Here is a 26,533-nt window from a genome sequence, read left to right as displayed (position 1 = left end):
TTTTTGTTTACAATCTGATACCTTACAGTAAGCAAGAAGGTAAAAACAAGTTTATACTCCTTGCAGTAAGGCTTGCTATCTTGAGGTCCTTTGTAATTTTTCTATTCTAACCTTTATTTGTTGTAACATTTCAGAAAATGCTTGTTAGACAGAAGCAAGATGAAGAAGATGCAAAGAGGCAGCAGCAAGATGAAGTCACCAGGCACCATGCCATACAAATGGTACAAGTGCACACACACATATGTACATGTACACACAATACAGGTATGCACACATGTACATGTACACACAAGTGCGCACACAGTCGCTGAAGAAATCATGTTTTAATCAAGCTGTTATCTCCTTTTTTCTTATCATTAGTTCTGTCAATTGTACACTTACATAGATGTGATCCTTGAAATAATATGAACATCATTGAACATCAACATGCTATATTTGAGATACAGTTGTCATCATTATGGCAGTACTAAGTCTTCACAGTACCTTTGCTGAACACACAGCACCATGCATGTTCTGTGTGATTGTAGAGACGTGAGCAGCAGAAACAAGAAGAAGAGAGCAGGAAGGACTGGAGGGACAGTGAGAGACAGAAAGCTCTGGATAGACTGAAGAATTACAAGAAGGTTTGTACACTAGTTTGTTATCTATGCAAAACTGGTGGGATAAATTTGATTGTGCAAATAACAACTTTGTGGTCCTTGAACTAAATTAAGGTAAAGGCACAGTCCTCAACATAGTCCAACTGCTATTAGCTTGCAATAAAGTGACCCTACAAAATTGTGAGTGTTGGAATTGTATTGTATTGTTGTCTTGCCTCAGCTCGTTGGATTTTTGATTTTTATGTTTGATTTTTGCCAATGACATATAGAAGTACCCATCCCCTGTAACCATCAAGCCACCCCGGTACCAGGCACCCAGGCAGAGGAAGCGCACGGGCAGCCAACCCAAGGAGACTGTACAAAGCACTCGCAAGTGAGACGGGAATTCTTTTTTTTACATCCTTTACATTATGTTATCACATGAATATGATCATCTTGTACAATCACATTTACTCTTTTACACACATTCTTTTGATGTCTTACAATCTCGTGTACTTCTCTCCACATGTTCTTGTGATGTCATACAATCATATGTATTGGTTTGTTGCCACAGTTGTATGTACACAAGACCCATGGCAAATTTAGGAAAGTATTTTAGGAAAGCATTAGTCAAAATTTTGATAACTCAATGCACATCAAAAACCTGCAACACAAATTCATTTTGTTATTATGTGTGGACAGATAACTGAATTACAGACAGCATATCATCGAGTAAAGTATGTTTCTTTTTTTTTTACAGGAAAAGCCCCAGCTCCAAGAGTGGGCTTGCAAATGTTGCAGCCTCCAAATCAAGCAACAAATCATCAGATGGGTCCTCCATGGTTACTCCTCCTGCTCCCCCTCCCCCCCCAAGATATCCGCCCCCCGGTTGCACCTTACCCCCACCCCCTCCACCACCTCCTCCCCCTGGCCCTACCTTATCATTGCCCCCACCCCCTCCTCCTCTTCCCCTTCCTGGTTTCCAAACTCCACTTGCAGGGTAATGGCCACCCCCCAAAACCAAGACCCAGGAAAAGCAGTGACAAGACAAAGCAAGAACAGCAAACTCTGGGGTCTATCGACCCCAAGGATATTGTTGCTGCAAGGCAACACTTAAAGAAGCCTCCTGAAGAAACAAGATCTGGAAATATACAGGGTGGAGGTACGTTACACAGTAGAAGACACACTTGCCCACCAATGGGGGATGTCCATCATATCAGTCAACATGTCAACCTATTAACAACTTTGAAATTAAATTGTACATATGATGTACCTGAATGTGGTACACATACATGTACTGGCAATGGGCTAGAAATCCATGTCTGTGGCCTGCAATTGGCAGGACAAATAATCCTGTACTAGGTGACAATAAGTTGCACTGCACTCAGTATTACATTTATGAAGGTTAGACATCCAGGTTAACAATGTTCAAAAACAATTCAATCTCTACAACTGGATAAAATGGAGAATGTCTTTGGACGTTTTGAGTGACATCCATCACTCTTCTTCAGGGTCAATGAGTGAAAATAATTTGCATCCACTTAATAAAGTTTCACTATAATACTATAATAATAATAAGCTAGATCTGTTTAGTGCAGGTGCATGTGGAAATCAGTATCAGGTTATTTGTCTTTCCCTTCTCAGGCGACCCCATGACTAACATTCTGGCCCAACTGAAACTTGGCATCAAGCTGAAGCCTGTGAAGCAGTCCGAGGAGTCAGCCCCCCACCCGAACGTCACATCCCTGTCTGACAACAACGCCAGGCTGCTGATGGAAACTTTAGACAGGATCAAACAGAGAACAGAAACCCTTTCTGATGACGAGGATGGAAATGATGACATGGATGAATGGGAGACCAATAATTGACAAACTTTCTTACCACAAATGAAGGAAAGGATGAATGAATGGATGAATAAATGAATGGTTAAATGGATGAATGAATGAATGAATGAATGGTTAAATGAAAGAATAAACAAACTATTGGGGATGTTGAAGAGTAATTCAGTTGTTGTAAGTAAAACTTCATGATTGTATAGATCATACCCAAGAAGAAATTGACATGGTTTTATCAATGATCAGAACAGGAAGTAGCATATTGTTTGAATTTGAATTTTGATATCGTGTTACCAAGTTTAACATGGTGTCATTTATTTAGCGAAAGTATTCTACTGCATTATATAGTTGACTTGAAGACTATATGATGCATATTTGTGAATAGTACATTTATATTATGTGACAAAAGAACTGTTGTAAGAAAACTAAGAAAGTTGAAAATCCTTTGTTAATGTGGATTACTTTATAAATTGTGTGACATTTGAAAATTGTGGGGAAAAATTGTCAGAAAAAAAACAAATATTCACTTTAGGAGTTAGAGTTGGATTTTGGAATCATACGTTTTTTTTTGTTGCAAGAGAAATTTTGTTCTGATAATGTGATAGGCACAGAATGAAATAGTGTATTTTTGCAGTTATTTGGACAGCGCTCTGGTTAAAGGTAACCTTTGCTATTGACCAATTAGCAAGTTAGTTAACAATGACAAAAAATAATAAGCTGTAAATTGCTGAAAATCAGGTAACCTGATTATATTGTCACATCAACCTGGCTTCAGATGTCAATTTAGATATTTGCAGCCTCTAAACATGGTATTTCACAACACAGTAGCAGGTCTCATAACCAATTATTGCAAAAGTGTGAATATATCAGTGAATATGTTTGGTTGTGAAGCCTCATCTTTGGAGGCAATGTGCCTTATTTATGAAGCCATGTGGCATATGTATTAAACAGAGAAAGAGAGGAATGTTGGCATATATATTATACAAATTAAGACCTAAGCTACATTTCATTTCATTTCATTTATTTGGAATGCTACAATGCATGACATGTGACAGCAAGGCAGCGGAGCTGGTGACGGCTGTCACTAGTACATACAAATACAAATCATTACAATAAACAATTCATTCGACGGAATATCAGACTATACAACAGCAATACATAATACATCATAAAGTAGCAGTAATTTTACAAGGAACAAAATACATCATCATCATACTCAATATACATACCATTATCATCATCATCAGTATAAACACCAATAAGCGAGAAAAAGATCGAGAAAAGATGGAACGGTTGGAAAGGGTTTAGAATTTTACAAGTTAGTGATTAGATAAAAGGTGGTTTCTGCATTTGGCCTTGAATATTCTGATGGTGGCGGATTCTGTGACTTCGGTGGGTAGGGTGTTCCACAGACGGGCGGTGTACAAGAAGAAACTGTTTTTGTAGGTGTTTGTTCTACTCCTGGGGATGTGCAGGTGATGGGCGTTCCGCAGTCGTAGCTGAGATCGACTGTTTACATCTCTTGTGGTCGGAACAAGTGGCTGGAGATGGGGTGGAGCGAGACCATTAACCAGCTTGTACATTGTGACTAGTCGATGGTAGTCCCTCCTGGTCGCCAGACTATCCCACCCGAGCTTTTGCAGAACCTCTGAGTAGGGTGTGCGAGGTGCAGCACCAGTGACAAGACGTCCTGCGTGGTACTGCACTCGTTCCAGGGTCTTAGAAGCGGCAACAGTAAGGTTGGTAAGAAGAACAGAAGCGTATTCCAGCTTAGGTCGAATAAGCGTGAAGTAAGCTAGTTCCAGGGCTTCCTGCGACAGCTTGCCACGGAGCTTCCACAGGAGCCCCAGTGTTCTCCTACATAATCAATGAGAAAGCAGTATAAATACATGGACTGTAAATAATGGGAACTTCACACATTCAGAGGTAACTCATGGCCGCATTTAACAATTGACGAGGACATGCTAGCATATGCTTCTTTGCTTAGATAAAACTTTCATACTTTAAACAACTTGTACTATTCGGGTGGAAACAATTAATCAAATGAGGGCTTTAGTTGCATAATCAATGAGAAATTTGTGACACGTCAGTCAAAAAGGTTACATAATTGGGCAGGAGAATGTGGGATTGTGGAATTTAGTAGTTCATACACTTAATTAACAGGGTTACGGATTTTCAGCTCATAGTAGATATTGGTGCTGTCAACCGGACTATACCTCACCAGTGAAATTCAAGTGTGCAAGTCTGCAACGCATGGTCTTTTTAGCGAATGCCCACAAACGCCCACTCTAGAGAAGTCCGCGCTGCACGAATCTCATTTTTTTTGCTTGGAATATGTCCACGTTGTGCTCCCATGCATTAATCCTGAGTTTCAAGTCAATCCATTGACCCGAAGTGACATAAATCAAAGTTTTCGATTCTCGGTGGTCTTTTTAGCGAACGCCCAGCAAAATGTCTTTTTAGCGAATGCCCACTATATCCAAAAAAATATCGGCCGTCGCGCAACGACACCTAAACCTACCGCCACAAACATGTTCAAGATGGTGTCCCATTGATGTGTACGGAGTTTCCGTGCTTTAAAAGCATTTTAAGTCCCTGTTCTTGGTCAAAATGCACGGCGCCGATACTACCATATATTAACTATAGCAATTCAAAATGGCGGGCACTAGTCATGTGACCTCCTTGCGGGACTGTTCTATAAGTATCGCGGGAGGGACTGTTGTAGCATAGCTTCTCATACAACCATTTTAGAGTGAATTCTGAACAAGATTTTCAATTCATAGTGCTATCATCTGACTGATATTTACATTGTGGTCCTTTTTTCTGTGCTATTATTACCCAGGTTTGAGGAACTTAGTGCAAATATGGATATTAATTCACCTCAGTGCCCAATTAATGATGAGAGGATAAGGCCCGGGGACGTTATCCTCAAGAATTTGATCACGTGACTACTGACCAGGCATGCGCAGTGCGGCAACAGAGCTTCGAACGAGAGACAGCATGACTTTCCTGGGCCTCGGTTATGACTCCGTTCGCATGCTCAAGTACATCACCGATGACCGCCTAGCTGACATTCAGGAGGAACTGCGAGCTTGGTCCAACAAGAGAAGAGCTACCAAGAAAGAGATTCAGTCGCTTCTCGGCAAACTGATGTTTCTGACAGCCTGCGCTCCCCAGGGTCGGGTCTTCATATCGAGGATTCTGAACACCCTTCGCAGCCTAAGGAAGAATCACCACAGTACTCGTCTCAACAAAGAGTTTCGCAAGGATATACGTTGGTGGCAGGTTTCTATGACAGTCTTCAACGGCTTTTCCCTTATCGTCACAAACCCAAGTTCAGACACAGATCAGGCAGTCGCCACAGACGCCTGCCTCACCGGCTGCGGGGGCGTCTGCCCGTCGCAACGAGAGTATTTCCACACGAAGTTCCCAGACGATGTTCTCCGCGAGTCACACCCCATACATAGACTTGAGACTTTGGCGATCATTATCGCCTGTAACATATGGGGTCGCAATTGGGCTGGCCAGCAGCTCGTCGTAGGCTGTGATAATATGCCTTCAGTTCAGGTCATCAACTCGGGTCGGTCCACGGACTATTTCCTGCAAGCGTGCGGACGCGAGCTGATCCTGCTACAGCTCCAGCGCGACTTTCATCTATCCGCACGGCACGTGCCAGGTCGAGACAATCGACTTCCAGACTTACTAAGCAGATGGCATCTCGATCCCGCGTGCGAACAGCAGTTCCGCACATATCCCGAGACGAAGCATTGGACACAGGTCCGAGTGCCACCAGATGCATTCTATATGTCGCACACTTGGTAATAGGTCATCCTCCAAACACTGAAACCTTGTATCCTTCATCTTTACAGCTCAGGCCTGGACCAACCTACAGAAAGAGACACTGTGCACCCAGAGGCAGGCCTTTGCACAGAGCACGCAGGCGAATCACAGAACCCACTTCAAGGCATATCTTCTCTTCTGCGGCTTCTTCCATAAGGAGCCGATTCCAGCCACACCACACCTCTTGTCGTGCTATGCCCAGTTTCTGAGCAAATCAATTCGGTCTCCAAGTACGACTTCACATTATCTCTCGTCGGTCAAACTCCTTCATCAACTTAATGGACATTATGACTTAACGCTGGACCATTTCGAACTCCGCCAAACGCTTAAAGGCATAGAAAGGGCACTACAACACCGACCACGCGAACACCACCCCGTGACTCCTGAGTTCCTGTCGCAGCTGCACGGTCTCCTGAACCATCAAGATCCCAAAGACGCCACCATCTGGGCCGTCCTCTTGCTGGGCTTCTTTACATTCCTAAGGAAGTCTAACCTGGTACCTTCCTCCGCAGCAACCTTCGACCCGCGGAAACACCTTAGCCGCGCCGACATCTCGGTCAGCTCAGCAGGCCTTCTCGTCACGGTGCGCTGGTCCAAAACGATCCAAGCAAACGAACGACAGTTACAGATTCCTATCCTTGCTATCCCAGGCTCGCAGCTCTGTCCCGTGCTCGCGTACAACAACATGCTTCGCCTTGTTCCAGCCAGACCCGCTTCTCCAGCTTTCCAGCTTCCCCCAACACCACGTCGCCCATTACGTCCGCTCACCGGCTCAGTCCTTGACAAAGCCTTCGCACGCTTGGTCAACAAAGCAGGATTGCCACCCAGGTATCACACCCTACATGACTTGCGTCGAGGCGGCTACACCCTGGCCTTTGAGGCCGGGGTTCCACGCGAACTTCGCCGTCACCACGGAGACTGGAAATCTGACGCCGATCTCCTCTACCTGCAACTCACCATGGCGCAACGCTTGCGTCTGCCAGCCGCCATGCGGTCCCTGCTGTGCCACCGGATTACCTAATTCCGACGCTACACACCTCCATCTACTATCTTCAAGTTTGGGCTTCTCGTTACACTCGACCTGGCCTGTGATGTCTTTATTTCCTGATTAAAGACGTCAATTGCCCAAACTTCTACCGACTTTGTCATCCTGAGTGAGATTAATTATGAGAGGATAAGGCCCGGGGACGTTATCCTCAAGAATTTGATCACGTGACTACTGACCAGGCATGCGCAGTGCGGCAACAGAGCTTCGAACGAGAGACAGCTTCACCACCATCCCTCCCCCGCAGCTAAAGAATTGTCTAAACATTCTGAACTTGATTTTACAGAATCTGTCAAAAGACCTTACAAACTGTCGATCACCCAACTCTTGTTCTCCCAAAACCGAAGGATTCTAGCACTTATTGTTGATAGAACACAGTGCATGCATTCTCGTAAGCAACTGCAGCCAAGAACTGTTACATGAACTTTGACCCATGAACTTGTCATATAGGTATGTTAGTTAAGCAAGCACGGTTCGACTCAACTTGCCGTAGGAGCACAATATGTTACGGCTCAGCGTTACATTCCAGAAGGAGTGACTCTCGCTGCCCGAAATTCACTTGGCAGCTTTAGTTTTGTTATACATGTAGTCCAAATCGCAAGTTACATATGTAGTTGACGTTATCAAACTTTCCATACAATTCCTCCGAGAATCAAAGAGTTACAGTCGTTTACTGTCCAGTTCAAAATGTTATGATAAACAAGATATTATTCCGGCAACATCGTGCCGATTTCCTCTCCGTTGGTTGACAAGAGCATGACTCATAGTTAAATTTAGGTGTCAGTAACTCTGTTATACCGCCATGCATTATTTCATGAGTCCAATAGAAGATGTCCAGTATTGTTAAACCGGACAATCCTCTTCTCGCTTACACTGCAGTCTACAATATTTCTTAAGGTTTTGCCAAGTAGTTGGACTTGGCCTGTGATGTCTTTATTTCCTGATTAAAGACGTCAATTGCCCAAACTTCTACCGACTTTGTCATCCTGAGTGAGATTAATGTACAAAAGGATCAGACACATTAGTGTTATAAACCTGACTAGGGGCAGGTAACCAATACTAGAAAAACATAGCTATTTATTATTAACAATACTATTTACATTATAATAATAACTCTTCACTAAACTGGACTTTTCTTATCTTTATTTATCACAGAAACATTGTTAGAATGAGGATTTGATTAGATGAGTATCTGTTACAGTGTGTACAAACTTATTTCAAATACAAAAATGTATTTCATTTCACTTCCTAAATATTTTTAAAGTATGGGAACAAGTTGATTACAGACCAGGTAAGACACCGTACAGGTGAGTAAGGTGTGTTTCCTTGACTACAGACTAGGTAAGACACCGTACAGGTAAGTAGCGTATATTTCCTTTGATTACAGACTAGGTAAGACACCGTACAGGTGAGTAACGTGTATTTCCTTTCATTACAGACCAGGTAAGACACCGTACAGGTGAGTAAGGTGTGTTTCCTTTTATAACAGACTAGGTAAGACACCGTACAGGTAAGTAACGTGTATTTGCTTTCAGTACAGACCAGGTAAGACACCGTACAGGTGAGTAAGGTGTGTTTCCTTGACTACAGACTAGGTAAGACACCGTACAGGCGAGTAACGTGTATTTCATTTGATTACAGACCAGGTAAGACACCATACAGGTGAGTAACGTGTATTTCCTTTGATAACAGGCTAGGTAAGACACCATACAGGTAAGTAAGGTGTGTTTCTTTTTATAACAGACCAGGTATGACATCGCACATGTGAGTAACGTGTATTTCCTTTGATTACAGACAAGGTAAGACACCATACAGGTAAGTAAGGTGTGTTTCTTTTTATAACAGACCAGGTATGACATCGTACAGGTGAGTAACGTGTATTTCCTTTCATTACAGACCAGGTAAGACACCGCACAGGTGAGTAAGGTGTGTTTCCTTTGCCTATATACCATATAGGCCATTATACAGGTGAGTAAGGCGTCTTTCCTTTGCCTATACACCATATAGGCCATTATACAGGTGAGTAAGGCGTCTTTCCTTTGCCTATATACCATATAGGCCATTATACAGGTGAGTAAGGCGTCTTTCCTTTGCCTATAGACCAGATAAGGTACTATGCAGGTGAGTAAAGCAACTTTCCTTTGCCTATAGACCAGATAGGGTATTATACAGGTAAGTTAGGTGTCTTTCCTTCGCCTATATACCAGATGGGGCATTATACAGGTAAGTAAGGTGTCTTCCCCTTGCCTATATACCAGATAGACCATTATACAGGTGAGTAAGGTGTCTTTCCTTTGCCTATAGACCAGATAGGCCATTATACAGGTAAGTAAGATGTCTTTCCTTTGCCTATAGACTAGATAGGGTATTATACAGGTGAGTAAAGCAACTTTCCTTTGCCTATATACTACCATATAGGCCATTATACAGGTGAGTAAGGCGTCTTTCCTTTGCCTATAGACCAGATAGGTATTATACAGGTGAGTAAAGCAACTTACTTACCTGTATAATGCCCTATCTGGTCTATAGGCAAAGGAAAGACACCTTACTCATCTGTGCGGTGTCTTACCTGGTCTATAATGAAAGGAAATACACGTTACTCACCTGTACGGTGTCTTACCTGGTCTGTAATGAAAGGAAATACACGTTACTCACCTGTACGGTGTGTTACCTAGTCTGTAGTCAAGGAAACACACCTTACTCACCTGTACGGTGTCTTACCTGGTCTGTAATCAAAGGAAATACACGTTACTCACCTGTACGGTGTCTTACCTGGTCTGTAATGAAAGAAAATACACGTTACACACCTGTAAGGTGTCTTACCTAGTCTGTAGTCAAGGAAACACACCTTACTCACCTGTACGGTGTCTTACCTGGTCTGCTATAAAAGGAAACACACCTTATTTACCTGTACGGCGTCTTACCTGGACTGTTATAAAAGGAAACACACCTTACTTACCTGTATTGTTGTCATTTATTAAGAAGAGAAAAAAACAATTTGTTTGTAAATGTTAATAAAGGTACATTTTACAATTGAAATTTTCTACGTCATAACTAAATGTTATAAAACATTTCCTTTCTGTACTCAGAAGAGGAGCCCGCTTGTGCCATGTTCCAACATTTTATTAGGCTATCGATAGCATGTGGTCACATTTTACTGCACACAAATAATGCAATTAATATTGTTTATGTGTCAACTTGTTCCAATACTTTAAAAATATTTAGGAAGTGAAATGAAATACATTTTTGTATTTGAAATAAGTTTGTACACACTGTAACAGATACTCATCTAATCAAATCCTCATTCTAACAATGTTTCTGTGATAAATAAAGATAAGAAAAGTCCAGTTTGGTGAAGAGTTATTATTATAATGTAAATAGTATTGTTAACAATAAATAGCTATGTTTTTCTAGTATTGGTTACCTGCCCCTAGTCAGGTTTATAACACTAATGTGTCTGAGCCTTTTGTACATTAATCGGGCACTGAGGTGAATCAATATCCATATTTGCACTAAGTTCCTCAAACCTGGGTAATAATAGCATAGAAAAAAGGACCACAATGTAAATATCAGTCAGATGATAGCACTATGAATTGAAAATCTTGTTCAGAATGCACTCTAAAATGGTTGTATGAGAAGCTATGCTACAACAGTCCCTCCCGCGATACTTATAGAACAGTCCCGCAAGGAGGTCACATGACTAGTGCCCGCCATTTTGAATTGCTATAGTTAATATATGGTAGTATCGGCGCCGTGCATTTTGACCAAAAACAGGGACTTAAAATGCCTTTAAAGCACGGAAACTCCGTACACATCAATGGGACACCATCTTGAACATGTTTGTGGCGGTAGGTTTAGGTGTCGTTGCGCGACGGCCGATATTTTTGTGGATATAGTGGGCATTCGCTAAAAAGACATTTTGCTGGGCGTTCGCTAAAAAGACCACCGAGAATCGAAAACTTTGATTTATGTCACTTCGGGTCAATGGATTGACTTGAAACTCAGGATTAATACATGGGAGCACAACGTGGACATATTCCAAGCAAAAAAAATGAGATTCGTGCAGCGCGGACTTCTCTAGAGTGGGTGTTTGTGGGCATTCGCTAAAAAGACCCTCCCCTTGTGCAAGATTAAGCTACAGTAGTACACATTGGTATTCTTTCCACTATTAGACTTGCTGTATCAACCTGCGTTATGCGGACGTGAACGTGGACTATGTGGCCAATGTCTCCGTTTAAAGAAACAAATCAGTTTCAATTCAATGAAGACAAAGCACTCTAGGAAGAGTCATTCCACCTCTACTCCTGAGCAAGACAATAGTAATATGTACATGCGGGAAAAAAGCTCAAGTGGTACATCTACAAATCTGTCCCAGCAGATCTGCTCCCAACCGTCTAAAGGCTATTAAACCCTTGGCAAAATATGCCTACCATGGATCGACTCAGCAAAAGGTATCGGGCCTTCAAGGGCCATTGTCGCAAATTTACACCTGTTCCACACATATAAAGTCCTGTCATAGAATACGGACATTAATCTCCAAGAAGAGGTTGGGTCGCGGAGAAAGTAGTGGTCGGGATTTTTACCGGCTCAACGAGGCCCAACCTCTACTTGGAGAATACGGGTATGCTCTTCTTGTGCGAGGAACAAGATTATGCAATGGACCTAGTCCTCAGCAGAGCAGGCAGACGTGGCGTCCTTAGCCACATTAGTACTCTCCAAGCAGAGGTTGATGAGGAAATCGTAACCTTTATGCCGTCTTATTCTGTCTGCTAACCCGGCAGCTAACGGAAAAAGACGATATAAGAAAATGGTCACGATTTGCCCCATCAACCTCTGCTTGGAGAGTACCTTCGGAGCGGCGGTGTTTATTATTTGTGTTTATTTTTTGGGAGCGCTGATTCGAGATTTTAAACATGGGCTAAGGTTTTCTATGCTGGGAAAGGGAGTTGGCCGGGAGAAGGAGTTACACATTCTCCTAGTCCTACGCAGAAGGGACCACCTTTGAGACGACTTGGGCCCCTCTGCGTATAGGAGAATTGAGTTATACCGCCACTATTAATATTTTATAAAGATTTAAATGATGTATGACAGCCTAATCTCCCATTTTCGTATTAGTTTTCTTGTAACAGGTGTTTGTAAGACCCATGTGTTCTAAGCTATAAGCTTAGCAGGCTTATGTATAACATCACTTCATCACATGGGATTATGGACGACATAGATGTCAGATATCCTTAGGATAACACTTTAAGTGTCGTTTGTGACAGTTGTCAACTGAACTGAGATACATTTGTAGAAGAAACAAAATTCCACGTGGTGTCATGGTGTTTGATCCTGAAACCGGGAGCCCTGTGAGGCCCCGATGTTGTGCCATTGGGAAAAGCACGAAATTGCCCACTTCTCTCCAGTGAATTCGAAAATGACTACCTAGCTCCAGTTAGGGACGTGTTTGAGTAGAGTCACGCCGATACCTTGGCATCAACACACTTAATTCATAAGAGGAGGATAATATTAAACTGCACACCTTGTAATAACAGCGCACGTTTATCGTGAAATTTTCACTGTAAAAGAAAACGTGTCACAATAGACATTGACTATCTCTAAATCTTCTGTGTTGATGATGCAGTTGCCGCGAAGTCACCAACACAGATGAGGTTTCAACCTATGTAATACTAGTACTCTTTCGATTATTTCTAGATGATCTCCATTATCATACAATGGATATTCCTTGACGTTATCAATGAGACTATGATTGGATGTTGATCATAGTTAAAAGCAAAAGATATCGGAGGATAATGAATGAAAGACCTTTATTGTACATTCATGCCTCGACGGGCTAGGTACAGGTCACTGATAACAGACATGACTGATAACAGACATAACAAACATATGCAAAAACAACAAGATACAATTAACTAGCTGAAGGTACTAAGCTAATGGGATTGTAACGTGACAGGACCGTGCTGGTACCGATACAGTTCTCTCTTGCCTCATTTTGAAGACCGCGTTGCGTAATACATGTACATATAATAGAAGAATAGGGGCCTGACAACTAGGTTCATTGTGCGCGAGCAGTTCTGCGTCTTTTGGTCACAGGTACTTGTAGCGAATGCTTACATTGTGACAGGACTTTGCTAGTTACAGGTACAGATTTTGCCTCTTTTCAAATATATATTTTTAACTGCAGAATGGTAGGGAAATCCGGACTCGTACTGTTCTTTATTCGGTCAGTCAAGTCCTAATGTTGCAAACATAAAGATGAAATGAGGCTATTATAACCAGTGGTGGCAGAAATACTTTTTACAGACTGTATCATAGTCATAGTCATATAAACAGTCTATGATGAACCTTGTACATATCATTGTCATTGGAAGTTGACTTTCACCATATTGCTGTTTTCCCGTTGAATGTAGGTTATTGCGTTAACAGATCCCAAGATGGTTTTACATAGTTAAAAACAAAAGTTCCCAACAAAAGAATCAGAAAATTGATAGTTCTTATCACCTTGTTGTTCGTACCCGTCTTCAGAGGCGGGTCCAGTAGAATTAGTCTGACGTCATGCTAAACATGTACTCTATCTAAGTAACTCGTCTATCAAGTCGGCGGTCTACTGCTACAAGGATATTGCACGGTGAGGCACGGTTTGTTGTCGCACATTCAAGACATTTTCGAATCTGTCATCTTAGACTTTTCTTTTGAACTTGTGTTTCAAACTGTTTAATTGTCAATGCTTAGTTCCCAGGATAACCATAAAAGCTGAGGTTTCGTGCGACGCGAACCCTTCAGCGTCGACCGACGTCAGATTTTCTATTGTTTACCCTGGTGAGCAGACAAACACCGACGGCTTTACCTCCTTGCACCGGTAATCTAACGTCACATAAACAGTGAAAGACTCAAAGGAGCATTGTAGGATTGTTGCACTACGTGCTGACATAGTGAACTGCCGCGCTCTCACAGAAAGTCAACTGGCAAAATGGCTACGAAGAATCCCAGCTTGCGTTCAACCCTGCGGAAGTACGGAGAGAACACCTCGGCACATGGCATCCCCCGGGCCGTCACTACCAAATCGTTTGTCCGCCGACTGTTCTGGACATGTCTGTTCCTGGCGTCCTTGAGTTACTTTTTGTATCAAGCCCAAACGCTCGTGTACAAGTATATAAAGTACCCCGTCACGACGGATGTCACGATCCAGTGGTCGGCGCTGCAGTTTCCCGCCGTAACGATCTGTAACGCCAACCCTCTTCGCTACCGCCAGCTAGTCCGGCTCGGTTCCGCAGAGTTTGAAAACGCTGGCTTCATCCCGAAACCTGCGAATCCGCCTCAGAATGGGTCAGCACCAAGTACTACACAAGCCCCAACAACTTTGGTAAGTTGCTACTGCCTTATACTAGTGCACACCTTTGTACCATTGTATGGGGTAACACATTTCAAACACTTCAACCTACTAGTATCTAGAAACACGATTTTTTCCCCACCCTTACAGTTAGACACTGGTGTAAACTAGCCACCAATTAAAAAAAAAAACTAAATAAAAGAAAGCAAAAATGATGTGTGCCATGATGTACTCTGAACGAAAGGCGTGCTTTCCAAGCAGAGGTAAGGCTCCGACTTGTTCTGGACATCTTTTAGGTGGTTTTATAGGGATTTTGTTTTGTCAGGTTTCATTTTGTCTCACAGTCTAACCTCTACAGTACAGATATGACGCATATCTTTTACCTAGCATTTTGCCCCATCACGCCAAAATGGTGACCGGATGTCCATTTAAAATGACAAGGACTTTCTCAATGTCACAACAATGTGCCTACGATTTCACGGAAACCATCGGATGGCACATACTCTCTCCCGGCATCGGATTGGCAACAAGTTTGCATACATGTGTTATGAGATTCGCGCAGTTCACTGAAGCAAAACAAATCCTGACAAATTAAAGAGGACCTGTCCTCGACAGGCACAGTGGTTGTTCCGGCTTTGTTTGTTGAGTTACCATGGTAATTGGTGTCGCATCAGCCTGTGGCGCCGGCCACGTTATGAGGAGTAATTTCCGTTTTAACGTCTTGATGACAGTGACTGTACCTTGCTGTACCACCCGGATAGACATCCTGTCATGTTTTATGCCCGGTGACACCTGGGAGTGTCCTGCCTACGTGACCAAGTGGCAATGCTTGATATCCATTAGCTTCATCATCATTAAAATGTAATATTACGTGAACGCTGTTAAGAAAACGTGAAGCTTTGGCGCTAAAGATAGGCGTCGTGTAAAACCAAGGAGGTTAAAAAACACTGATCAGACTGCTTCCGACCTACTGCCAATCTTGGTTGACGAGTGGTCCGGGTCATGGTGGGCTATGTGTAACCAGTGCATCATGGAGATAAATTCCCCGTTGTCATTGAGACAATCATTAAAAATCCTGCCTATACTAGTTGTCATCCACATAGGCCGGATTTCATCGGTCCCCTGAGTGATCTTCCTGGTTATGATCAGTTCTGGCCGTATGTTGTCCGAACTGCACCAAGGCTCGTATGTTGCACAGTCGGCACCGGTTTTACCTTAGTTGTTTGGGTCTCCACAATCACCTGAGTGGCCTGTCCAGTGATTGCCAATTTGTAGCTTTTGAGGGCTATCAAATATACCAATGTCCACTGGAATGTACTCAACATTATTTGATCAACGTTGACTAATGCCTCAGTATGTTGCAGCCTCATAACGACCCTCAAATATAAGCACCAGGTAATCTGTTTTTTTTTATCCCATCGGGTCAGTGACCTGAACAGCTACACAGTCGCCTACACTAATCACAAACTAATTCAGTTGGTCCAGTGGACAGTATAATCTTGGCCTCGGGCGCGGATTTTTACAGGTGTTCAACCAGGGCCAGGGCTGTGTTCGACAAGGCCCCTTTCTTCAAGAGCAACCCAGAACCTCAGATGTAACATGTAACTTTAACGTTATCGTCTTCGCCAAGAAAGTTATGCTTTTACAAATGAGATGGTACGACGAAGAAACAAGACAGAAGTCTGAATTCTGTTGTTCTGGCAGATGCTCTACTTATCCATTATCCTGTATCCACTAAGAATTAGAAATTATCTCTAATCCATGGCGGAAACCATTACAACAAATCCAGTAATAATCATACCACACAGTTCAACATAAAATAAAATGAGACATCTGTGCGTCATTCACCGTACATTCAGCAGCACAAGGTAGGGTATTGGTGAGTTCTTGTGTCGTGCAGTTCGGCAATATAGAATGTCAGATGTCTAACTGCATTACGGGTTCTCCTGCTGGAGATGTTCTGTGCTGGAGGCCGCCGTTCAAGAAAGTCATGCTGTAGTTACCAGTGTCCCTCAGGCTGTAGGCTAGATTTAGTCAAGGAGGTTATAGGGAGTTTTGGTCGGCAATTGTATGCTTCGGTTCTACCCCACCTGGCCATCAGACTCACTTGTTGCCAACTTGTACCTTAGGAGGTTTCCAGATTACGGCCTTTGGTAGCCTAACCGCTTGGGGTTGCTACACACGGGTGGGTTTGGCTGGGGCTGCTCTTTGAGAACGGTAAGAAATCACAGGAAATTTCTGAGATGAATCTATTGTACGACTAAAGAGTGACCGATGCACACATCTGTCCCCTTTCCAGGCCAATGATGATGATTATGACTACGACGCATTCCACGGCGACTTTGAAACAATCAACTCTTTCACCGGACTCCTCGTACAACTAAATGACTCCATGAAGCAGTCCCTTGGCCACCAAGCACGTGACCTCATACAGGAATGTCAATTTGATGGAAGACCATGCTCATTTAGGTAGTTTTATACATTCCCTTCATTACCACCCTCCTACATGTTATATCTTGAATGGCAGGGTGGTTAGTATCCCACTTCTGACTTGTGCACTAGTAGTTAAACTTTATTTAGTCCAGTCCATCTCATACAGTTAGAATGATTTATGGTGTTTGCTTGATCATATAGTGTTTTCATTTATGATAGCTTTTAATAATAAAATAATAAAATCTATCGCATCGAGAATGCACCATACTCTCCTTCAGAGAAGTGCATTTAGGAACAACGTTGTCATTTATCACCTAAGCATATGATGCATTTTCCTTCAAACCCTCTAATTGGTCAGCTAAACCCTTTTAAAAAAAGAATATCATATGTTTCCATTGTTCCAATTAACATCTTTTTTTTTAAGAAGTATGCAATTATATGTGCGGCTCGGATTGTAGAAAAATGTGAAATGAGATTTTAAAGATCCCAACATAACGTCCACTTTTTACAGGAATTTCACGTTGTTTACGGATAGTACCTATGGAAACTGCTTCACCTTCAACAAGGAAGAATTTATTCCCGGGAGATCGCCGCACAGTGTCACAAGTGCAGGACCTTCCCATGGTAAGGATGCATTTGTAGGCACTAGCTACAATAAACGATACTGCCAGTATCTCGACCATCTTTTCAAGCTCCTTTGTCAAGTCAGAATTGGAAGGTTAGAAATAACATGAGGACGATGAAAAACCCTCATTACAACTTATACACATTGTTGATCCTCTCAGTAGTAGTTTATGGAAGTTAAAGTTGTTTTTGAGCTCCTTGGTGTAACGTTACATGTCGAAAATCATAAAGAAGTGTCATTAAGATGTCCCTTCACAGGCAGAAGTAAAGGAAATCAAACCTGCAGTACCGGCATAGCTAACGTTAACAGTGTGGTTAATACAGACCTTGATTGGTGATGTCATTTGTTCCGCCAGGCCTGTCCCTGATACTGTACATAGAACAGGAAGAATATATCCCCAGAATAGCGGAGAAGGCGGGTGTGCGTGTGGTGATCCACTCCAACGAGGTCTTCCCGTTCCCGGAGGCGGAAGGGTTTGATGCACCCCCAGGGTCCCTAACCTCGGCAGGACTCAGACTGGTACGGCTCATCGTAACAATATCGGAGAGCTATGACACAGCCACAGGATGATAACTGATTTTGTGTATGAAACTTCAGCATTTGTAATATTACCTCTAGGAATTCCTTTTATCTTGTGAAATACTATCAGGATGTAGATTACATTGAAATACATTACAAATGCAGAGAGGGGGCTTCTGGACAAAACAAGAATATAGGGACTTTGGATATGTCATCTGCAGCTATATGTGACGGGTACATATGGACCTATCGACTGGTGATGATGACATGAAGCGAGTATGTTTCAAAGGGCAGGGACGGCAAACACAGTTTTCTGACAAGCCCAGAGTTTTCGTTGAATATTATACTACTGTCAATACAGTGTTTATAAAATGAATGATATGTGGATCAACACTTGTCCACAGACTTTCTCCGGTTAGATACGCCGATGAAGGTCAGATATCCCGGCCCTTATATATGAAACGACTGGGTAGAATAATAACTTGTTTAGAACCTTTACCAACTTCTTTGATTTATTTTTTTGTAATGTATTCATGTGTTAGTCAGTTTGTGCAATGGGAAATTCTGTCTCTTTGCCCACAGGGCTTTCTCCGCAAAACTACGAGTATGCCAATTTGTTTGTTTTCTCTTTTGTTTTCAAGACGCATATAAGTCGACTGGGTGGCAAGTATGGGGACTGCACGGACGGAGCGGGTCACGAGCTCCTCTATCCCGGGGGTTATACTCAACAGGTAACGTTAAGCCTTCTCTACACATGTTGGTAATAGTATAGCATGTGAACTGCTGATTACATGCTGTAAACAATTAAAATTTTAGAGGGTGAACCTGAAATCCGTCTCAAATACCATCTTCTTCTTTAATGTTTTTAGAATTTTAGATGATAGAAGGGAAAGTAAGTTGTAGGTTACACAGGACCTATCGAATATTTTGGCATCGTTTGGCTATTTACAAAACCTCAACTGCAGTAAAAGATACAGCAATGGGGAAGAGGTTCTTCCATCGGCTCAGTTATAGCTATGGGCGTGACATTCGTACAGCCCTACAAGGCTAAATGTTTGTTTGTTTCCGTTAGAACTGTATTGCCACCTGTCATCAGGATCACATGATCAACATCTGCGGCTGTGCTGACATCTCCTACATGCTGCCACAGGGTGCAACATACTGCAATTTTTCAACCTCTGTCGGTCAGTATGTCATTGGTTCATGTATGAAAAGTCAGGACCCCAACGGTGTATACAGTGGAACTGGCAAATTGTTATGTTTTTAGTCTCTTGCAGCCCCTTGGACCTCAGAAATATTCACGAGCTTGGCCTATTTTGCAAATGATATTTCGTGATCATGACCCAGCCAGCAATAACCTGGTTACATCACCACGCTATATAGTTGCTGCCTGTCATCACTATTGTTTAGCTTAATGATACCAAAATTGATAACAAATGATCTAAACACGATGCAGATCGCGGTCACATTGACTGAAAGGACCAAAGACCAAAAGAACCCGGTTGGTGTGTGAGAACGTTGTTGATTATTTTGAGAGCCCAAAGCCTGTTATCACAATGTATTTATATGGTACCATCATGAGGACAGAGACATGGGCAGTTCCTTTGCTATCATAATAGATTCTTTTCATTGAACACTTTTCTCTGTACCTTTATATAGAGCCTGCTGTTATTATCATGTGCTATTTGCTTATAACTTTAAAAGTAAGGCTCTTTGAATGTTGTTTCAGCAACGTGTGAGGAAGGGGTAAAGCGGCGCATAGCAACCGCTAACCTGACGTGTGCGTGTCCAGCCAGCTGCTCGTATGTATCACTAATTCTATTAATTTGATAAAATTTGTAAGCTCTCAACACAAGCAGAGTTCTTCTATCGCGTTGTTGATTGGATCACTATTGGGTGGGGTATTGAAATTAAATATTTGTTAAATTCGAGCTTACAAGGTTTATTTCAATGAGAAAACATTTCTATGATGTCCTCTTTATTTTAGCAGAGGTTTTTGTTTACCACTATAGTAACAAAAGGAAACTTTTCGTTGTATGCTTGCCAGTTTGCCGACTTTGCCGAATATCTCGAATGCAACCTATTTCAATATTCGTTAAATCATGTGTCTTTGCTTTTACCTCCCAGTGACAGAGTCTTTCGCAAGTCGATAGGTCTGGCCGAATGGCCTGCTGACTCCTACCTGGTAAGGGCAACTCAGATATCAAGTTCAAAATTATTTATATTTGGTAAATAATCTGACATGATCAATTTGCAGCCAATCTGCACCCATCTTGTATATCACAACATGTTGCATTTATGACAACAGCTAAATGCTAATTGATATTAAATCGGATGAACACCAGACAGATCGAGGTCTGTTTGGCTGAAAGCACCAAGATGATGTCCATGTGGCATAACGGTTAGTGTTGCTCAAATGATGTTCCATAACTGCTACTGTAGACATGCAGCTCGTGACCATGTTAATTTGTCCACTGATGTCGTTGGAAACACAGTTGTCTAACGTAGTTCTCTACGACAGGCATGCTAGCAACGGGTCCAACATAAAGTACTAGTATCCAACAGTTAACAAATACATGTAGCTCTGATAAGTTGCTAAATAAACCATGAAGTGTTACAGCCACGTTTTACCTAAGGTTATCTGGAAAATAATCCAACTTAAATACGTGAAAATGTCTCGTTTGCTTTTTTGTTGTTGTTTAATTCAGCCCACGGTGTTGTCCAAGCTGAGGACAAAATCACGTGGTCCAGGAACAGGAATCCTCGGCGATTCAGATGAGTTTAAGTGAGTTTAGCATATGATTAGTTTATGTAACAAACTGCAAACAACAACAAGTGCATGTGGATAATAACGTTGTTTCTGCACTAATGACTTAATGTCAACTACTGCATTGTATGTAGCTATCTGTCATTTTGTGACGAATATTTTGACACTACATGTTGATGTTACTACCAGGGAAAGTAATAAGAACTGTGTGATATCTGCACATGGCTTTATATATGGTATATTAGTAAAATACGTACGGTACGTTATATGCTATGCAAGAAAGCATTCATCTAACAACATAATTTCTATATGACTCAACGTGTGTTTTCCCTTTGCAGGAGAAACCTTTTGAAGGTAAACATCTACTATGAAGCTTTAAACTTTGAAAGAATCACCGAGTCACCTGGATACGAGGTAAGCATCCTGAAGGCCGCATTGACAAACTCTGTATCATGTTACTATCATGATCAGTATAGGAGCTAAAAACACTTTCCCCTAATGTGAGATTCACTTGCGTACTGGAAAATACAAAACAGGTAATTGATACTTTTAGATATCTGTGTTAAGCATCAAAATGAACCAAAATACCTTGGATGAGATTTAAGATGTTTCTGTTCAAAATATGCTGATAGTGTTATAAAAAGTTGCAGATATGGACATCAGAGATAACCCAGCACTTTCATCCCCTTTAGTTTGAGAGTCTTACTGAGTGACACTGGTGGTGAGTGGGACCAAATAAACCACGTGGATAGGGTTTGGACTGACCTTATGTTTCCCTTTCTACCTAAAGGTTGAGAACCTACTGGGCGACATCGGTGGCCAGCTGGGTCTGTGGGTCGGCATGTCCTGTCTGTCTGCGATGGAGATCATGGAAGTCTTAGTAGACATTGTCATCATCCTCTGCAAAAAAATGTCTGGAAGGGGAAGACCAACGTCCCCAAATGTTGTAGATGTGGCTGGAACTGACAGAAATGATACTTATAACGCTCACACCGCCGCCATCCGTGTCACTGAAAAGATGTAAGGAAGATCGCAGAAGATTTCTCAACTCAGTATTTCAAAAAGGAGTCATAAGATTCAGAAGTATTGTTCAGAAACTTTCAGACCAAATTTGGTCTTCATTTTCGTGTAATGTATCTCAATTAGATCTGTATTTATTGGTGTGTTTAAAAAAATGTTAAGCTACAGTAAGCAAAATTGTATACCTATCATTGTAAATTGCTACTTTTTATCAAATGGGATAGGGATCTGTTATAAGATTGTAAGGCTAAATTACGTTGAAATGTGAAGAGAAGACTTAGCAACTTGTAGAGTTCTATCAAGGTCGAATAGTTATGTGTTTGTCAGGATAGGTTTCTGAAATCTATCAAGTTGATGAAGAAGAGAAAGTCGCCACATGTGTCTTGTCTCTTCATCCAAATGTTGGACATAGTCTAAAGTAGTCACATTCATCAAATGAATCGTAATTCATCGTCCAAGGGAATCAGGAAAATGTACCGTATATAGATAAGATATGTATAATATGTTGCACGTATAACATTATAAGTATGGCTGATGCATTTATTAAGATGTCAGCAAAGTTATAAACTGAAAGTAAAATATTTAATCAATGTCATACAGTAGTATAAAACTTTGTTTATACCTGTTTTCATTTCTACGTATGTATGTTGAGAGTGTATATTGTGAGTCATTACATAATTACTATCAACCATAACGGGTACATAAAATATCACTACATGTGGCAAAAAAAGACTAATCTTTTCTGTTTTTTGTTGGCTATTATTTCAATGTCCTGTAATAACATGTTCCCATGGTGCAAGAAATAATACAACCCCACTGCTTGACCATCTGGATTGAATTCTATAAATCCGTGGTCTAGAGTTTCATTTTAGCAATGTCTAGGGTTGGTCCCAGCTTGGACATGTTGTATACATAAGGGGTGGTTGCATTCGTCATCTCTGATGATGATACAAAGGCCTGGCCACGTAAGTACATGTAGAATATAGGCTGAGGTTTGAACAATTAGTTTAATAAAATGAACATTAAATAGATGTCTAACCAGATGGACAAAACATGCGTCAGACAAAAATTGTTCATCACGGTTTTACTACAGATACATATTACATATCTCTGTATCATCTTTATCTAAGTGCCTTATAATGGGGTTGGACCGTTGGTCAGACATTGTAGGAGCTTCACGTGTCTTTTACAGTCAGATTGATCTGAGCATTATTCCATGTTGAAAAATCAGGGTTAAGCTAGATGAACCGAGTCATATCTATGCCAGCTCGGCAGCTGCTTGCAGGAAAAGGTGTCTCTGATGGGCTACAAGGGACCACATATTCTCTCCAGATCGGCAGGTTCATACCCACTAAGAAACTTCAGCTGTTGCCTGCCTGCCTCTGTCCAACCTAGGAAGGAGAACAAACACCATGTATGCTGTTAAAGATTTTACTCTGTAAGATAAGACAATTATCTTTTTACCAAGTGGCCATACTTGTTGAGTAAACAATCCAAGTACTGTAGTTACTTATGGCAGCTGATTGTACTATATACACATAGTACTATTTATACACTATTTGTACTATTTGTTTCCTGGTACATTAAGATAAGTCATAATGACTGTACATCCTCTGTACTGCTTTGTCCCAATTTCACATTGATTTATGAAAACATAAACCTGCTACATCTGTATTATCTATTCACTTGTGGCCAAATATGGAAGCAATATAAGGATATAAATACCAGTACAGTTGTAAGAAAATCTTTAAGGAAGGGGTACAATGGATGGGACTCAGAAACCTCAGCTTCAGAAACAAGTGCCTTAGATATAAGTAAAAAACGTTGTCTGATCTCTTGAAATCGCACGATGATTCAGAGTACACCTGGCATCTTACTGAATGGTGAAAATGTCATTTAGAGTCAGCAGACTCCTGGGCTAATGGATTAGGCATTAGGTATCATCCCTTATAATCCTGCAAGAGAACCCCACAGACAGCCTGCAGGGAGTACTCACATTTCTCATTCTGTATCCACATCCTGTCTGTGTAGTAATCCAGACAGCTCTCTATCTCCTTCTCTGTGTACTTCTCCACCAGCACGGGGACGTACGGGTCCATGTACTCAAACCCCTCCTTCCCCAGCAGAGCCTCCGGCGTGAACGTTTGCGGTCTTGCCGACACGTGATCCAAGATGTCGTGGTAGATGTCAGGGTGGTCTTCGTGACGAGTATAGCGGCGGTGGTCCTTCTTCTCTCCCTCCATGCCCAGAAATCCTGCTTCTTTCACTGCAGTGACAATGGCACCACCTCTCTGTGGAAAGATATAATTATAGCTTTGAGAGTTTGCATAAATTTTCCAACATTTTTGTGCCATACATAGATAAAAAGGCAACCAACAGCTTTTCTTACTTATTGTGGGAAACTTAACAAGGAGATGGCAGACTTCAGACAAAGTTTCCTACAATCAAACCCCATGACATCATCACCTTTTAGCTTTTGGCTTTGCTTTCAGAAATACAAACACAAATATCTTCATGCACAGACAAGTCAAAAACAACACTTCACTTTTTGTAGTTAAGTAATAAAAGGAAGAGTAGCCACACATTGGGCTGTACATGTATGAAAATCTGGCATATGAAAATGCACACATGTATAACAAATCAAGTTCATCTATAGTGTGACAGGTATAACTTACCCAGTCATTTCGCACCAGCTTGCGGAGATTGTAGGTCAATGAGAGTTCACTGGCGTAAGCCTTGAGGGTTGTAAAACAATATATTTAAATCAGCTTCAAATCCTGGTTAGGAAATCAACAAATAACAATCTATTTCAATACAATGTAGCTTAATTATCCATTTGATACCTTAGAAAAAGTAGCGCTGTGATGATAGCACAAAGTCTATCTGGTTACAGGAAGGAGATTAACGTCACAAACAAAAAAAAGTTGTCCATAATATCAATAATAACTCACCATTGACCTGTCTGGTTTTCTAACAACTGTTCGTCCAAATAAGGAGTTGACACCATCCACAGCCACCAGCAGGCGTATCCTGTGAAGTAGGGTGTACTGATTGTTTACTGGCACTACTAAATCCACCAAACAGATACTTGGCATACTGGCATTCATTACAGGGCTCATATACGGACTTCCACCTATATGATGATTGGTTTATTTATTTCAAAATCGAGGATACCTGGCAGCCAAAGGCTGAATTGCGTATCTTCTTACAGGGATCACAATAACAATCATTTAACATTATACATTATACATCTCAAAAACAAACACTTCGGATTGAACTTACAGTACTAAATGCGGAGGAAACGAGTAAACTACTGTAACAGTTTTAAAATTCTGTCGTTACAGATAAAATTGATTAAAAACATATCTCTGCTATCTGTCAACTAGCTATAGCTATAGACGTCATTTCCTGGTAGCAAAAGTATCGTATCACACAAAATGGAGAAATACATTGCTCTTGAAGCCGTAGAAATTACTTTACATCATCGTTGAGAAGTCGAACCAAGTAGGGTATAGGGGAGTCCCTGTATCTATTTGTTCTACATTTAACCACTCTGAGTTTGTTAGAGTTTCTGGTGTTTCGTCCATGAAGCTGACCTGTCTTCTGTGGGAGCATGTCTGGGCCCAGTTTCTTTGCGAATTTTCTGCACAAGATCTCGCGTCTTTGTTGCAGAGTGTGAAGGCCGGTGCGCTCCAGTGCCGCTTCATAGGACGTGTACTGTCCACCCAAGATGGTACGGAGAGCTCTCTTCTGAATTCTTTCCAACCGTGCAGTGTGTTCCTTGGTGAGTCCGGGATGCCATACAGGCACGCAGTATTCTACCACGGGTCTGACATAGGATATGAATACTTGGAGCAAATCATTCACCGTAACATTGAACCTTTTCAGACTTCTAAGCATGAAGAGTCTTCCGTTAGCTTTGGAGATCATTTTTGATACATGCGTATCCCATTTTAAGTTTGACTGTAACCATATTCCCAAAAGACACGAGACTACCACGATCTCCAGCGGGGTGCCATTGATTTTGAGAACTGGAGGGGCAGGTGGAAGCTTCATGAACGAGAAAATCATAACCTTGCACTTGTCTGCATTCAACAGCATGTGGTTTTGACTGGCCCACTGATTAAAGTCATTGAGCTCTTCCTGCATGATAGATGGCGCAACATGTTGTCGCGTCTCTGCCAACGACAGGTCGTCGACAAATTTCCACTCACTGAGGGGAGACTCTCTAACAGCGTCATCAAACACAGCCAGGAATATGAGGGGCCCAAGAAGTGTTCCCTGTGGAACTGAACAGGACAGCGTCTGCCACATAGAGAGCTCGTTTCGATACCTGGCGCGTTGACGGCGGTTGAGCAGGAAGTTAGCTATCCAAGGTATCAGACATGGTCGTGCACCGAGCTGTAGCAATTTGGAAATAGCAATGTTGTGGTCGATCCGATCAAATGCCTTTGAAAAGTCCGTCATAACAAGTGTAGTGATGTTGCCCAGTCTATCAGAGTTTCTCGCCACGTAGTCAGTCAATTTTTGGAGATTACTTT

The 26,533-nt window shown here is 41.8% G+C and overlaps 3 protein-coding genes across 3 annotated transcripts in view; 2 read left to right on the top strand and 1 right to left on the bottom strand.

Annotated features, from left to right (window-relative positions):
- LOC118409364 (junction-mediating and -regulatory protein-like) overlaps positions 1-3,237 on the top strand; it is a 7,000-nt gene extending 3,763 nt beyond the window's left edge. Inside the window, 6 exon segments of the mRNA XM_035810338.1 lie at positions 135-221; positions 528-623; positions 869-972; positions 1,339-1,551; positions 1,553-1,740; positions 2,223-3,237. Of these exon segments, the coding sequence (XP_035666231.1) occupies positions 135-221; positions 528-623; positions 869-972; positions 1,339-1,551; positions 1,553-1,740; positions 2,223-2,446 (912 nt within the window). The 3' untranslated portion in view covers positions 2,447-3,237.
- Positions 3,238-13,308: 10,071 nt separating this feature from the next.
- On the top strand, positions 13,309-22,344 carry LOC118409427 (amiloride-sensitive sodium channel subunit gamma-like). Its single transcript, XM_035810453.1, has 12 exons — positions 13,309-13,926; positions 14,031-14,661; positions 16,928-17,097; positions 17,573-17,685; positions 18,042-18,205; positions 18,847-18,936; positions 19,278-19,389; positions 19,935-20,007; positions 20,333-20,390; positions 20,914-20,990; positions 21,311-21,386; positions 21,763-22,344. The coding sequence occupies exons 2-12, from the start codon at positions 14,269-14,271 to the stop codon at positions 21,994-21,996; spliced, it is 1,560 nt and encodes a 519-aa protein (XP_035666346.1). The 5' UTR covers positions 13,309-13,926; positions 14,031-14,268; the 3' UTR covers positions 21,997-22,344.
- A 211-nt stretch (positions 22,345-22,555) lies between these two features.
- LOC118409428 (28S ribosomal protein S29, mitochondrial-like) overlaps positions 22,556-26,533 on the bottom strand; it is a gene marked incomplete in the record, with an annotated part of 18,188 nt that continues 14,210 nt past the window's right edge. Inside the window, 4 exon segments of the mRNA XM_035810454.1 lie at positions 22,556-23,383; positions 23,989-24,283; positions 24,668-24,727; positions 24,944-25,022. Of these exon segments, the coding sequence (XP_035666347.1) occupies positions 23,298-23,383; positions 23,989-24,283; positions 24,668-24,727; positions 24,944-25,022 (520 nt within the window).

Source organism: Branchiostoma floridae, chromosome 2, assembly GCF_000003815.2.
Source record: "Branchiostoma floridae strain S238N-H82 chromosome 2, Bfl_VNyyK, whole genome shotgun sequence".
In the NCBI taxonomy this organism is placed as follows: Eukaryota; Metazoa; Chordata; class Leptocardii; order Amphioxiformes; family Branchiostomatidae; genus Branchiostoma; species Branchiostoma floridae.
This window is presented reverse-complemented; position numbering and strand designations above follow the sequence as displayed.